Source organism: Diprion similis, chromosome 13 (genome assembly GCF_021155765.1).
Source record: "Diprion similis isolate iyDipSimi1 chromosome 13, iyDipSimi1.1, whole genome shotgun sequence".
NCBI classification, from domain to species: Eukaryota; Metazoa; Arthropoda; class Insecta; order Hymenoptera; family Diprionidae; genus Diprion; species Diprion similis.
In genome coordinates this window covers 713,027-728,111 of record NC_060117.1, presented here as the reverse complement: position 1 = coordinate 728,111, position 15,085 = coordinate 713,027, and the positions used below count along the sequence as shown (strand labels likewise).

General features: G+C 41.1%; 3 protein-coding genes across 3 annotated transcripts; 2 read left to right on the top strand and 1 right to left on the bottom strand.

The window, feature by feature from the left end:
- The first annotated feature begins 39 nt into the window (after positions 1-39).
- LOC124413781 lies at positions 40-504 on the top strand. Its single transcript, XM_046894552.1, has 2 exons — positions 40-299; positions 362-504. Exons 1-2 carry the CDS (start codon positions 113-115, stop codon positions 466-468), a joined length of 294 nt encoding a protein of 97 aa, XP_046750508.1. The 5' UTR covers positions 40-112; the 3' UTR covers positions 469-504.
- A 101-nt stretch (positions 505-605) lies between these two features.
- Positions 606-1,756, top strand: LOC124413779 (uncharacterized protein C14orf119). The gene is made up of 2 exons (XM_046894550.1): positions 606-853; positions 1,062-1,756. Exon 2 carries the CDS (start codon positions 1,070-1,072, stop codon positions 1,436-1,438), a length of 369 nt encoding a protein of 122 aa, XP_046750506.1. The 5' UTR covers positions 606-853; positions 1,062-1,069; the 3' UTR covers positions 1,439-1,756.
- A 1,585-nt stretch (positions 1,757-3,341) lies between these two features.
- Positions 3,342-14,208, bottom strand: LOC124413769. Its single transcript, XM_046894527.1, has 13 exons — positions 13,858-14,208; positions 13,545-13,695; positions 12,793-13,458; positions 11,337-12,695; positions 9,651-9,797; positions 8,924-9,506; positions 8,582-8,832; positions 6,739-8,508; positions 6,160-6,669; positions 5,714-6,072; positions 4,057-5,585; positions 3,698-3,951; positions 3,342-3,620 (listed from the first exon to the last, which is right to left on the bottom strand). The coding sequence occupies exons 1-13, from the start codon at positions 14,013-14,015 to the stop codon at positions 3,453-3,455; spliced, it is 7,905 nt and encodes a 2,634-aa protein (XP_046750483.1). The 5' UTR covers positions 14,016-14,208; the 3' UTR covers positions 3,342-3,452.
- Between the last annotated feature and the right edge of the window lie 877 nt (positions 14,209-15,085).

Here is a 15,085-nt window from a genome sequence, read left to right as displayed (position 1 = left end):
CCAAAGCTGTGCCGCTCTCGGTAGACATGAAATACATTACCTATGCCGACATCGATGAAAACGTGACCGTTTATTCGTCTTATAATAAACACTGATCGTCACCGATTGCAACATGACGTTGGATCCACGTGTCACCGTTCAAGTAACGTACAAGGGAGAAAATATTCTGAATGAAATCTCCGAACCGGTTAACACGAAGGATTTCAAAGACCTGATAACGGTGCTGAAATACACGCAGCTAAAGACGAACGATTGTTTAACGCGGTTAACTAAAGATACAGAAGTATCGACGACCGAAGGTAAACGTCGGCGACCAACTCATCCTCTACACGTGTTACCTGGTAATTTATATTTGTTTCAGAAACCTCCGACGCTTGCGAAGACGAAGATTCGGACGAGGATCGTGGCAGCGTGGCGGAGGAGGAGTTGAACGACTTGTCGGCAAAACGAGCCAAACTGAAAAATTAGTTGTTCCCTGTTTTGTCAAATAAAAAAAAAAAAAAAAAAAAACCAAAGATAAACGAGCAATGAAATTTTCTTAAGAAAATCCTCCCCTCCTCGAATACAGCTACGATAGAAACGATAGAAATAAATACATATTTTGCTACACAGACGCACGTAGCCAGGTCGAAGCGCGGATTTGCGGAGGGCGATTGCATTGAGCATTCTGCCGTCTTGTGCCCGTATGTTGAGATGGCAAATGGCAACCGTTCACAAGTCGCGGTGTTCTTCACCATCCGGTAAACGTAAATAAACAAGAAGGAATCGTGGATAATAAGAAGAAGGAACGAACGGCATACATACACGCTGATCAGCCTAGGAAACAGCAGCGTTGGTTGGATTCAAAGCATAGGTATGGTACTTGTTGGCATCTCATTTCCCGATCGGGTATCGCAGGAAATAATCTCGCGGTCGTTAACCTGCAACATTTTACACGGGACAGCAGCATGTCCGAATGTCGAATGTGTGTACACGTAGTCAGGTTTGAATTTCGAAGAAGCCCGATTACGTTTGTTTTATTGTTGCCATTATTTTTGGTAAAATTCTTTTTTATTCCCCAGATGAAAAAATGTCCGCGACACTTTCAAACCAGGCTCAGCTGCGCTACGTCGTTCAATGGTTTCAGGAATGGTCAGAAATGCAGCGCGGAGACTTTCTGAGTATATTGATAGAAAAGTGCGGACCGGCAGGATTGGTCAACGGACTTGTCTCCAGTCTGGACAGTCTGGCGTGCAAAGAGGATGCGGGCAAACCGCCGAGCCTGTTCGAGTGCCGAGTGAAGCTGTTCAGGGAATGGAGCCAAAACTGGTCACCTCAGGAGAAAGAGAGTTTGCTCTCTTCCATAAAGAATTTAGATCCAAAATTTGCCGAGAAATACGAGGAGAAAGTGGCCAATGGTGACGATGCGGAAGAAGACTTTGAGAGAAACGACGAGTAACTTGTTGTCTGTGATCTGTGCTCAATTTGTCCAACAGAGGAAGATCTGACTAGCACTTATGTATAATTTTAGATATCATGTCTTTCGTTCGATTGTTCGTTAGCAAAACTTGAAAACAAATATTGTGACTGAAACTGTTTTAGGTCAAATGGAAGGGTTCCGTTTTTTTGTATTGTTGCTAATAGAGTAAGAAAAGAATTTACGAAGAAAAATTAGTGAAAAGTGTAAACCGCAGCTCTCTTCGTAATCCAATCGCAACTGCCTTTTCCTAGGCTTGCTATATACGTATACATTCCAATTTTTGAATTATATACATATAAAGACGTTCACACACGTTAGTATATATATGAATAATAAATATACATAATATGTATGTAAATATAATTTATATGTAAATCTTATTGTTATTACTGCTATAGTTATTCGCTATTATATATGACAGCAGATGTTCTAATATTGTTAATATTTTGTAATAAAAAAAAAAATTTGATATAATTAGAGTTCGTTCGACGATATAACGTTAAGATGGAAAGAAAAATGGAAAGTTTATTGCTTCTTGAGAATGAAGTGAAGCCTGATAGTAACTGTTTAAAAAAAATGCCAGTGTTAACCAACAAGCAAGGTGCAAGAAAGAAGGAGCATTAACAGTTTTGCAAGACATGGCCGAAAATTTGTTTTCGTGTAATCGTAAGATCAATTTCGCAGCACGTAGCTTATAGCTGATGAATATCACCGCAATTCGAATTTATGTATAACTCATAGTGCTTCATTTAATCATTTGTAATCAAGACTAATTTTTTCCCAGCTTCCGTGTATCGGAGTAAGCAATGACATTAATTCGTTAATTATGTTTATCACGTTGTCGACGTTAAGATTATTTTAAATAAAATTTCAGGTGACTAGATCCGCATCTGCAATTTATATTCGATATATTTTCTCTATCTCTTGTATTAACAACATTCCATTTAATATTCTAGTACTCTTATTTTGGGATAACGAACTAATTTTGTTTTTGTAACATAACTCTAACAATCGATAACGTATTTCACGTGTATTCATTATTGAAAAATTGATTTACCATGTATCAAGCGAATAAAATGTATTTATAACTGTACACACTCTTCTTTTACTAGAACGATTTTACCTCATGCGTACTATTTGTCACAAGCTCTAATTAATTATAACAGAGAAAAGTTTTCGGATGACATACAAATGTGCGCTATTCAAAGCCTTGAGTTTTTATTAAAGTAATACAGCTAATAAAATCTAAGATTGTTCGATTCTTACAATATTCTTTTTACCCATACTTCTACTCATTATTCATTTCTTATTTACAATTATCCAGTTAAAAATTATAATAAATTGTGATTGAAATAGACTACTGGCGGCATATTGTCTCAAAAAACTTTCATAATACTTTTCATCGTTGGATATTATTTTATAAATATTTATAATATATATATATATATATAATAGGATGCATAAAGGGTGAGAAAAATCTCAGGCTTCCAGTCAGTTTGGACCAAATGACGAGAAGTGTATAATATATCACAGCCCTACATCTATATTGAGTCAGTCATCATCTAAAATTTACTTTATGCACATATACCGTTAATTATCATTTAATAAAAAATACAATATATATATATATATATATGAATACATATCCATGCCTGTGTATATACATACATATCCGTTTTATATACATACACACACAGCCATAAGTTGTGTCTCAAAATTGTTAATACTATCCACCGATCAGCAAACCAATCACATCAAACAGGAAAGAAAATTTGTGTATAGGTTACAAAACACAATCCAATGTTGCGGACGTGCCGAATGAAATTTTAACAACAGATATCTTCTTTCAAACTATGACAAAGGTGAAAACAACAAAGGCAAACACAACTATTGGGAATGTCAGACACTTAGAAATTAGTCAATATCAATAAAATAATTGAGGAAATTATTTGAGTTACCTATTATTTTGGACTAAACTTTGCTGAACTATTTCTCAGGAATTTTGCGTTTTCTGAAGCCACTTAGTGCAAATCGCTTTGATCGCTGTCTGCTCTAGCCTGTCCGCCTCCTTCAAGATCCTCCTGATATCCTGAGCTCTCGAATGTCTCACAGCGAGGAGATAGGCTGCCTTCAATTGTCGACTTTCGATGCACATACTTATCTGAGAAGACATTAAATTGCAATTCGTTATTTTCTATTCTTCAGTATGTTGCATATTTTTAAGCACTAAAATTCTACCTTGAGTTCCAGGTCCGTAATCAGCTTGATAAGGGTATCAACCTTGTCCTTTGAACTCGAACTAGGCTCCATGTGAGAGGATTTCAAAAGTACTTTGACACAGTGCGCCAGGACTCGATCGGACAATGCATTTGTGTCCGGAGCTCCTGAGCTTCGACAGCATTTAACCAGCTGCTCTAGCGAACTAATTTTTTGTTCACATGCCAAGACGTGCCCGGCCAGGGAGTAAACCTTCTCGGACCGGAGATTGTAGTCTAGAAAGATAAATAGAAATAAAAAATGCAAGTTGCATAATTCTGGCGTAAAAGAAAAATCACTAATCTTCTATTTGAAAAAAAAAAAAACACACTGCTTCTTACTTTGAATTATTCGATAGGCGATTCCGAAGCCTTCCTCGACGTCGCGACCACAAAGAATCGCCAGCACAGCCAGCTGGGTTTTTTGCAGCTGAGTACCAAAGAGAGTGGGCAACTCTTGAATGTTCAAATTTTCATTTTCCATGCTCAAAAGATGGTTCAAGAATTTCCTGACGTCTCTCCGCTCTTGTTCGCTGTCCCGCAAGAACTTGGCAATCTCCATCTGACTCGATATCGTATTTATGTGCTTATCGATGTCGGACGGCTCAAGTTCCAGAGTGAGAGCACTTTGACCGCTGTGCTGAGACCCCGTGCTCTTCCTCCTCTTCGGCCCTAAGCTCTGCGCCTGCAGTTCCGTCTCCAAGTGTTTTTGAGCTTGAACCAGAAACTGGGAACGGCTACAAAGGTCCGTGTAATCGGCAGCCCCGTCGACGTAAAAGCGTATGCAAGATATGGAGGCCCTTACGTAGTCCTTGGTGAATATCTGGAGCTGATACAAGGTGTGCAGAAGTTTCTTTGTCTCCAAACTGTGACAAGTGAAAACCAGATAAGTTTTCCATGAGAGCAAATTCGGATCTTTCGTGCGCATGGCTTCGTGCAACTTCTCGACCAGACCTTTTTTCAAACAGGGCAAGTAAACGCTACTGAAAAACACCTCCGGATCAACGTGGTTATCCATCACATGAAGCAGACAGTCCTCGTACTTTTCATGCTTGATGAAAAATTCTAATATCGCGGCGTGGCTTCCGTACGAAAGCAAGTAGTGCAAACTTTCCTGATAGTAGGCGGTGTCAGTGATCGAAGCTGGTTCAAGATCGTAATATCGTCCCTGGCTGATTGCCTTGATGTTGTTCAAAGTGACGGATACGTCGAGGGCAGTGAACGAATTGGAGCTGACGACCTTGCACGATTGCCGGTTGAAAGTTGAGCTCTCGAGTATCTGTAGAATCTCTACTAAAAGTGGGGGATTTTTCATCGGCCGAGTCTTTTCTCTGGTCCTCTGCTTATCGCCGGTCGTCGCGCTTGAACGACTCTCATTGTTATCAGTCTGACTAGAGTTAGCGATAAATACCCAATCCTCAAGGCTCTCAACTTTGTCCAAACAGTGAGCGAACTTTTCCCTCGCCTGATTGTAGCACCCGACTTTCAGGTACGCCTTCCCCCAGACAGCCCAAACTCCCTGTCTGTCCAGTCCTGCCTTCGTGCTGACGTCCAAGGCCAGAATCCAATGCTCCTTTTCGATAAGCAGGTCTCTCAACTTTCTAAAAGCTCGCTCGTTGATACTGTCGGAGGGAATAAGAGCCGAGCAGTCCGACTGTACCAGAGTCGAAATAAGATCGATGTGCGACAGCCAACGGTCACAGTGATCCAGACCGGCGTTCAGCGATAGCTTGGCACACTTCACCTTGGCGGCGATTACAAGAGAACGCATCATCTTCACGAGCAGCATATGATCGACTTCGGGATTTGTTCTTCCAGAGCTGACAGGACGGAGCAGCTGTTTTATCTCGTCACATCGGTCTAACAGAAAGCTGTGGTAAGATACGCAGTGTTTGAGAAGGAGATCGACTCTTATGAGAAACGAATTAGAGAAAAAGCAGAGAGAAATTGATCTTATTTGACCAACTTGACGCTGTTTGTCGAAAAAAAACATTCGAACCTTGCGTATGCCCTGTGATCCGAGTGCAGATTCAAGATAGCTAAGCACAAAGAGATGCTCGGTGCGTATTCGAAGGAAAATTCATCTCTGACAGTTTGGTTGTGGGTTTCGTCCATTGTCAGGCGCCAGTAATCGAACGGTTCGCTGCTCGGAGTCGAAGGGGGGGCATGCTGCAATCGCAACAACGTTTGACGTTTACAGTCGTTGCAGACCCTGACGAGCACCGAGTCGGGGTACGTCGGTACACGCATTCGCTGCTGCGAACAGATAGCACAAATGACCCGGCCACATCTACGACAGTGATGTCGTCTGTTGAACATGGAGAAAACGATCGCCTTGCAGCAGCTGCAAACCCTCGCCTGCGGAGAAAAGAAAAAGACACGGTTAGGCAGTTTGTGACTCGGCTATGTCGATTTTGGGTAAAAAGGTGGACATCCTTGAAGCACCTTGTCGTTTGGCACCCATTCGTCTTTCGTCGGGACTGTTACGGGCATCAGGAACTCCGTGCCCTCGATCTCGTTACTCGACGAGGAAGAATCCTTGGACCTAGATTCAATTCCGTCACGCTGTAGGGCGACCCTGAACTCCAACGATTTTCCGGCATAGTACCTTACTATCTTGTCTGTGTCTTCCGGCGAAATACCAGCTTTCGGCAAACTGTCCGATGCCAATTTTAAAATTTTGTGGAGAACTTCGAATTTCCCGTTCATCAGTAGCTGTTCGAGTATCAACAACGGTTCTTTCAACAGGTGGATAAATGCCGATTTCTCTCTGTAATCGAGTTGCGATAATATCTCCGTGCTGACTAAAATCTTGTGATATTTCACCTCGTCTTTAGGTTTACAGCTGTCCAGTAAATAATTCGTAATAAATCTTATCGCTGTAATCGAATCCAATTTGCTCAGAACTCCGTTGCACAGTTTTATTGTACAATTCATTGGCAGTGCTCGAAGTAACTGAAAATTAAGAAATTTTAGAATCCATTCTAGAAATGCCGACATTCAAAGCTCTTTTATCACACTCACCTTTGTCGCAGGCTCAAAATCCTGCCGATCATTTTCTAGCAGTCCGATCAACAGATCCTGGTTGACTAGGGACTGCATTTCGCTTGAGAAACTGTGATACTCGAACCACTCTAAGCAGAGTTCAAACTTGTTTGCTTCGATCAAAGATTTCATTATTTTCAGTGGGTCAACCTTGTTTGTCGCAAAATCATTCCCGTACCAAGTGATGTGCTTCATGTCAAGATTATTTTCAAAATGGGGTATCATTTTACGAAGTGCCAACAGACTGCGCATTGTCGCATCCAAATACTCTTGAGAATGGCCCGAGAGCTCAGTTTTATCCGAGTGGTTGAGAACATACATCAAGGCAAGTTGGCACGTTTCCAAAGGCCAATGGGATAGATTTGACAAAACAGCGCATGCCAAAACATGAACATTTTTCATCTGCCGCAGGTATTTCATTGCCTTCTTATCATCCAGTCCTGGCAAAGAGACTAGGATACTCAAAATTTTATCTTTCAAGAAGAGAATCTCGCCATCATTTATCGTCAAGTTATCGGGTAGGCAGTTTATCACGTTTAAACACTGCTCCCACTTGTCCCTCTTCATCAGTCTTTCAAGATGCGCCCAGAGTTCCCTCTGCGATACATTTTCGTACATGCCAAACATTGCCTGATTTTCGCCGAACGTATTTCTCAAGATTTCCGTACAACTTGAGCGCAGAAGATTCTCGAGACAGACGCAACGTCCTGTGTTGTCACCCATCTTTTCAGAGATCGCTGGGTCAGTTCCGTGAATTTTTTGCACCAGGTAACGCAAAAGCCAGCAGTGAGCTTCAAAGTATTGCAATAATTTTTCATTCACAGTTCTGCCTTGCCACTGGTTCGACGAGTCAACGTTGTTCGAAGGTCGACGCCCATTTTGTAAACTATTTGTAATGGGATGATCAACGCCAAAGTAATTCAATCTTATTTCATACTGGCGCACTTGCAACCTGTACTTGAATTCAATGCTATTTTCAACATTTGTATTCAAGAACTTACGCAGGGTAAAACTCTCGTTGAAGTAAGAGCCCAAAGTCTGCTGAGCGAGACTAGCATTTTCCAACAAAAAGTCCTGATACCGACGTACCGTCTCCGGCAGCCAGCATAAATCGATTTTCGTATCATTGTCTGCCGGTTTTATAGAGTGGTGATGGGCGACGTAGTTCTGAAGCGCCGCGTTCAGAGCCTTGTCCAAGTTTTGTGGATCATATACGGAAACCATGGGTGTTCTTGAAAATTCATTAGCCATGGCAAAAATGACCCTCGGATCCTGGGTGAGATCCAGATCTTGCCAGGCAACTTCGTTGACATCTTCGATCTGTTTCAAAAACTCCAAATCCCAAGAGAGATTGCCGAGCATCTTGAATCGGAGCGTAGCCAAGGTGACCAATCCCAATTCACCGATCTGGTACCCAATATTCATCATTGACACGACATGTTGCAGTTTGTTGCATGGTGCATTGGCGGACCAAGTGGTCAACATCGAGTGCAGGAATAAAAGATTCCACAGGTTCAAGAAAAACGTAAGAGTTTCATTGCTAGTCGTCAATTCGCACAGATTTAAATTCGCGAGGCAAGAAGTTCTTCGCAAAATACTCAGAATATCTGAATTTTTAGACAAACTTTGCAGATTGTTGTATTTCAGCACCGATTTACTTGGATAAATATTAGAAATAGTATCCAAGAGCAGTCTTAAAATTCCAGCTATGCATTCGTTGGGCTTTTCCATGTCGTATTCCGTGAGCATCTGAAATATAAAGAATAGAATGTTTACCAGCACAAATTATATTAGCCGCTACTTATGAGTTTCGAAAACTCACCACATCCGCTGAATCGTGGTTCAATATAATGTAGCCACTTTTGTTTGTCAATTTTGCGTTCGGTAGAGTCTCATTAAAAGGAAACTTGGGACAGCAGCTTACGAGCAAGCTGTGAACCAAGTTGACGCGAAGTTTTTTGGCAATGACATCCAGTTGTTCCGGTTCGATACCCAAGTTAAAAAATTGATGCCCAAAGTAAGAATGAATCGGTAGTTCCAGCATGGCATACAGAGTCTCGTCAAAGCGCCCGTCTATGAATAAAAAATTCGTTATCTTTAGGTGCAATCGCCGAGCGAATTACGATTGTAGGAGTTTGGCTTCCAAATAGCGTAAAATTCTTACTGTCGGCTTTTGGGATTATCGTTTCAAGGACACTCAAATGAGTAAAAACCTTGCTCAAATAGGCCTCGCCGTTGCAAAACCCAGAGATTAATGCAAGCCCCTCCTGACTTGTGGTAAGCCTATTACGCGAGCTTTCTTTTTGGGTTTTGCGCCTCTGCAATCGAGACAGATTTAATATGCTGACAATTTTTTCTACCTCGTTCCAAAGCTCAACTTTCTGATTAAACTTCTTAATTGTCATCGGCACGCTAGCGTCACAAAGAATGCTCGGTAGAGAAGCGTCTAATTTACTCTCGTGAAAGAGTGTACAGATCTTTGCGAAGTACGCAGAGTACAAACTTTTCTCAATAACTTTGCACAACTTCACATACTTCGTTGCTACCTCGCACATTTGCAAAGAACACGAGCGTGACTGACCCGTTGTCAATGCAAGGTCCAGCACAGCCATTGTCAGCAATTCGTTACTTTTAGCCTCGTCCGGACTAATCAGACGCAAAGTCGCTTTATTCGAGGCGAGAAAAGTCTCGAGTTCACCTGTTGCTCGGGACGTTTGGATACCCTCAAAGACCACTTGTCTTATATTCTGTAAAATGGAAGCGTTACATTGGCAGAACTATAAACTCAAAGATTCTCGTCAAGAAGGTGATCAGTAGGCGATGAAATAGTCTTCTTCCTTTGTTTATCGCATTAGACAAGGAATAAAATTGAACTTATTTTGGCAGCGTACCTGAAGTGTTGAAGTTTCAAAAGTTTGATTTACAGCTTCGGGTGTGCCGAGTGTTTGGGGTTTTTCCTTCATCCTGTGACGAAATTGGCAAATGGCTTTTGAGAATCGTACTTCGCCGTCGAGTTGAGAATCGTTCAAGTGAAACATCTGAAAGATGTGAATATGAAGATATAATTTATCGTCATTAAAATGACGCTATCAATCAGCTATTTTATGCTAACAGAACTGATCGAAAATGCAATATTATACGTTTCTGATTGCATTCGGACTTGGGGTGAGATGTGCACGTTCTTTCTGGCCACCTGCCTACAACGTAGATCTAAACGACAGAAAAGTCTTTGTCATTGCGTCAGACGACACAGATTACGACGAAGAAAGCGAAAATGAGATGATTCAAGCTGTGGACTTGGCTCAGTTTGAATCCCTTGCTGACGACGAGGAAAAATATAAGCCGCTGCATTCTCACGTCGAACTGTACAACAAACGCGCGGCCAGAACTGCGACAGAATTCGCAGAGGCCATTCCCCTCCTCCGACCAAACTTGAAAGACATTCATGAATTGGTTGAAGAGGCTAAGCCATTTATCGCCGGATTCAAACATGAATTAGACAAAGTAAGTTCTTTCGATCAAAGTACAATTTATCTACTTGGCCAATTTGAAGTGACCCTATGTATTTACGATTAGTACGACTTTGACGACTTAGAAGAGCGCATTTTTGAAGCTGTTAGAAGGAAGCGAAACGTTTCGAAATCTGCAATAGATAACGAAGTCCACAATCTGGAAACTGCAGAGTTTTTCGATAAAAGCAACACGAGTTTGAGGGCATTTAGAAAGGCAGCAAAGGATCTTTGGAAGTTAAAACCACGTGAAAGTATGACGAGCAGCACTACAGAAGTATCAGATAAAGACGGAGTAGAAGAAATACCCCGAGCGACAAAAAAAGAAGGCGAAGAATCAGAAAAAGTGACCGGGGAGGATAACGCTGAGACCGAAACGCAAGAAGTGCAGACAGAAAAGTCAAGCAGTGATTCAGGAAACCAAACGCCAGACGAAGAAATCTACGACTATATTCTGTTCAAAGCTGAATACTACCAAGAATTAGAAGACAGTAAAAGTGACAACAAGACTTTTAACTACACGGATAATGGGGAACCGGAAAAAACACTTGGAGATGTGTTTAAAAAAATTGTGGATTTCAAAATGCCAAGGAACTGCACACAGGAAGAATTGACAGAATTCGGGGCAAAGTCGTTGGAGTGCTTGGCGTTTGACTATAAGCATGCCAAAGGCAAAAAGAACGTAAGGAAAATATTGCGCAGGACATGGCTCGTGGTCAAGGTCTGGATCTGCATATATTTATGCGTCGCCGTTCCTTGCTGGTGTCAAAAAGGTGTGCTTTTCAATTGCTTTGGCAAATCTGTTGGCAGAGAATCGACTGACGAGAGATTTTTTTCAGGATGGTGTTGTTGTTGCTGTTACTGCGCCTTCTGTTTCCCCAAGGATAGGATTACAGCAGCAAAAAGATATTACGCTGATAATCCACCTGGTGTTTTAGTAGAGCATGCAAACTCCAAAAGAAAAGAATCAAAGACAACGAAATTTGAACCAACCCTTTTCGAACTCGAGGCGTACGAAAATTTCGAGTCGGCGATAAGAAATTTGTGATAATTAGAATCCCTGATTACCTCGACAACTTGTTGGGCTTTATCAAAGTCACATTTCCACAGGCATTGCATAATCAGGCTTTCCCTTGAAGAGAGCATGAAGTTCAGAATAAATGAATAATTCTTATCGAATACTGAAGACTTCTCAGCCGCGTTCTTCTTCCAATGCTTTTTCCTGGTCCCCGAGGTGCTGTTGCTGTTACCGGTGTCTAAAGATCCAGCGTCTGAGCTGAACTCCACTTCGAACTTGGTGTGGTCTTCGCTTGACGAACTGTCATCTTGGTGGTAAAACATGGATTTATAAGCAGCAAGTTTTGAGGTCTTCAACTTCTTGCTCAGCAACGTTTCAGAGTAACTTCCTTCGTCTTCAGTTTTCGACGTTTGCGTCCCGCCGTCGCCTACCCTTTCAATGAACTGGGAGCTTGTCAGAAGCTCCAACCTCCAGATGGCATCGGCGATAGCCCGACTGATGTTGGCTAAACTTTTACGAACATCTTCCATCGAGTCATGGGTGCCTGGTTCCAATTTCATTTTGGTGCATTCAATTCCTGCGTTCAGGACCGCATCTTTCAAGCTATGCAGAAGGTCTCTGATTATATATTTGTTACAGATAAATCCAGACTGCATCAACTTGTAATCAGATTGTGAGACTTTTTTAGAATCAGCCTCCTCCTCGCTGTCTTCGCAATTACTATCAGTGTTGGCAAAGTCTTCATGGCGTAGGAACAGCATTGAAAATATATTCTCTATAACTTCGAGTCTTAGGTCCAATGGAAAAAGGTTCTTCAAGGTGTTCCGCATTGCCGCCAGACGGTCCTCAACACTTTGAGCCTTGAAGGAATAGGAATCGGAGAGTAAAATGGCTCTCAAAGCGCAAAGCATCGCGTAATACGCTTTGAAGGTGGTCTCTGACCAGGGGGAGTTTTTAAGAAGTTGTTCAATTTCCTCAGAGTTCCCTTCGTGCAAGTCAGTCATGGAATTTAGAGTGAATAAGATTCCGTTTTCGAGAAGAAGTGAAAACACGTTTTTTATTGTCAAATCTTTTTTCAATTCGTATCCAATCTCTTTCTCCAATACTGTTTTCTTATTATTTAAAACCCACTCAACGACATTCAGCTGACTTATGGCAACAGAGTTCAACTCTCTCCAAATTTTATCCTTCCCAAAATACAGTTGAGATTTTTCCAAAACGAATCTCAGTCCCTTGCAGAAGTTCAAACTGACTCGCTTGTCTGCTTCTAGAGGTACTTTAGGAGCGTAGGGCAAATCGTTCAGTACTTTCAAAAATACTACCGGCCAAAGTCCTTCTAAATTTGGGGCTGACAATAACATCGAGACCTTGTCAGTATAGCCAGCAGTCAACAGAGTGCAGCAGATATCCTAAAAAAGAATAAAGAAACGTATAATTCTCTGGCATCAAAGTTTGCTGCAGTTGTACTTTACGAGTGCCTTTGCATTAGTATTCATGAAAATTTACCAGAACGTCGAGCAACCAATGGCGTGACTGCTTAATTGTTCTGTAAACCAATTCTCTGGAATTGAGATGAACATCTCCGACGTTGGTGAAATTGAATATGGCGTTGCTAATTCCCAAGGCATTTTCAATGGAATCTGACAACTCGGAACGCTTCAATGTTTTGTCAATGAAGATGAACCACTCTTTCAAGTATTCGCTGCTTCTCCTGGTGTAAAGCGCAAGTTCGACATCCTGGTTATTGCATTTTTTAAATAGCGAGGGAAAGAGCCAAGTCATTAGTTGATCATTATTATCTCCTGTGAGTTCAAGCTTTGAGAGAACGCTTAGCAAAGTTCCAACTGATTGATCGTCAAGTTTTGTGTCATCCCATGATGATAAGGACTTTTCCTTGACCTCCAAATAACCCGAAGACGATTTCCTTTGTAGAGATTCATTAGCGTTGAGATACTTTTTAAGGCCATTGATGTACAAATTTTGTAAATCTCCATCGCTCTCGTTGAATAACGGTGACCAAACACACAGCAAACTTTGTATAACAAAGCAGGCAAGCGGAGGACATGTTCCCAGATTTTTTTCCAAGAATTTTCTACTTCCGCTGGAAAGTTTTCCAACTTTTGCCGTTACCTTCTTTGAATCCGATACAAGTTTGAAGAGATCGAGAAGCTCCTGGAGAATTTGGTTGAATTACCGAAGTGAACGAAATGAAAACATGGTGGTAAGGGTGATAAATATAGTTTCGATGAGAATCTCACCTCCTCTACTTCTCTGGGTGCAGCTTCATTCAAGAATTTTACCGCCAGAAGAAATTCAATGTCTTTTGGTTTCGCTGCTACACTATTTGCTCGTAGAAGCTCTGATATCTTCCAAATGATCCAACGATCCTCGTAGTTATTCTGAATATTCCTGAAATAATAAAAAAAAGCCATAGAAAATAAGAAAAATAACAATGAACGAAGTGATTGGTGAAAAAGTATATAACGAGATGAGAAAAATAATAAGGCTTGAGGTTGTGCTAGATGTTCAAAATCGAGTAGCGTGTACACGTGAAGTCAGGATTAAACTTACGTGTCTGACTCAAGTAGCGAAATCAGGTGTAGGATTTTATCCTGAGTAAAGCGATCCGTTCGACTGTCAATTTCGGCAATCAAAGTAGCCCAGGATGTGTACCATAACCTCGAAGCTACGCATTTATCTATTTCAAGTACCCCTGCCTTCCCCTTCATGTTAGTGAGAAGGTTTGGTTGATCGTTTAGTAACTCATTCCAATCATTTAGAATTTCACTCCTTTCACCCGAATCAATATGATCATTCCGCGTTCTTTGTATTATGGTGAACGTCAAAATCGCACTTTGTACTGACGTGCATCACGTTGATTCACGATTGTCATTTGTTATCAACGGTCAGTCATTCCAAAGACAGTTTGGAGGCGTTACGTGTGCCGTTTGTGTGCTTTCAAATAATCTTTCGGAACGCGCGACACAGTTTAAACAATTACACACTGCTATATTTATTTTTAAATATTGGCCGATTATTATCATAACGTTATAACAATACGATGAGCAAAGAGGATAACGATAAGGTAATGAGAAATTTGACCAGTTTGAAATCGGTTGGGATTCGACGCTCGGCAATTGTTTACGGATTTTTGGCGGGAAGGGTTTGAAGTTTACGACCGAAAAGCTTTGAAAATTGAATGTTATTTCTACACGGTTAATCTTACAATATCTTTGCAGTGTTTTCTGCGCTTCTAAGACTGCATAACATCTAAAAAAAGGCTCCTGCTCATCGATCCTAATACCGAAACTCTAATTACCAGATACAATGACAGGGCAATACTTTGTTATCGTTGTAAATTAAATATTTGGATACATTATCGACGATCTGGCAATATCTACGGGTACATAAGATATGTAATGCGATTTAAATTCAGTTTGAAACTCACGAGTCGGGAAAGGAAAAGCCAAAGTGACCTGCCGGGCGGAATGAATAGACTCTGTTCTCTTTTTATTTTTCATTTCATTTCGTGAACAACTTTTAATAAGTGTATGTGTAAGTCGGAACAAAAAGTGACGCAGCAATATTTCCCTCCAATTTTATCCTCTTTAATATATTCATATAATACTGCAACGACGCACGACAATATACATTTTACGTATCAATGTATATACACGTAGCAAAATTCTAACTCGCTATCTATACAGACGCACTTTCTTTCATCATAGTTTTTTCCTCTCTTTTTCTCGTATCGTACGTATGGTACGAGCGTTGTTCATCACAGCGACAACTCGCTCAT

What these genes read in the sequence shown, in the direction of transcription:
- LOC124413781 (XM_046894552.1), top strand. Translation starts at nt 113, where the DNA reads ATGACGTTGGATCCACGTGTCACCGTTCAAGTAACGTACAAGGGAGAA. An exon ending in AGAAGTATCGACGACCGAAG is followed by an intron (nt 300 to 361) that starts GTAAACGTCGGC and finishes TATTTGTTTCAG; the next exon opens with AAACCTCCGACGCTTGCGAA.
- LOC124413779 (XM_046894550.1), top strand. Translation starts at nt 1,070, where the DNA reads ATGTCCGCGACACTTTCAAACCAGGCTCAGCTGCGCTACGTCGTTCAA.
- LOC124413769 (XM_046894527.1), bottom strand. Translation starts at nt 14,015, where the DNA reads ATGAAGGGGAAGGCAGGGGTACTTGAAATAGATAAATGCGTAGCTTCG. An exon ending in ACCACGATTCAGCGGATGTG is followed by an intron (nt 8,509 to 8,581) that starts GTGAGTTTTCGA and finishes TTTATATTTCAG; the next exon opens with ATGCTCACGGAATACGACAT. An exon ending in ATTTTGAGCCTGCGACAAAG is followed by an intron (nt 6,670 to 6,738) that starts GTGAGTGTGATA and finishes CTTAATTTTCAG; the next exon opens with TTACTTCGAGCACTGCCAAT.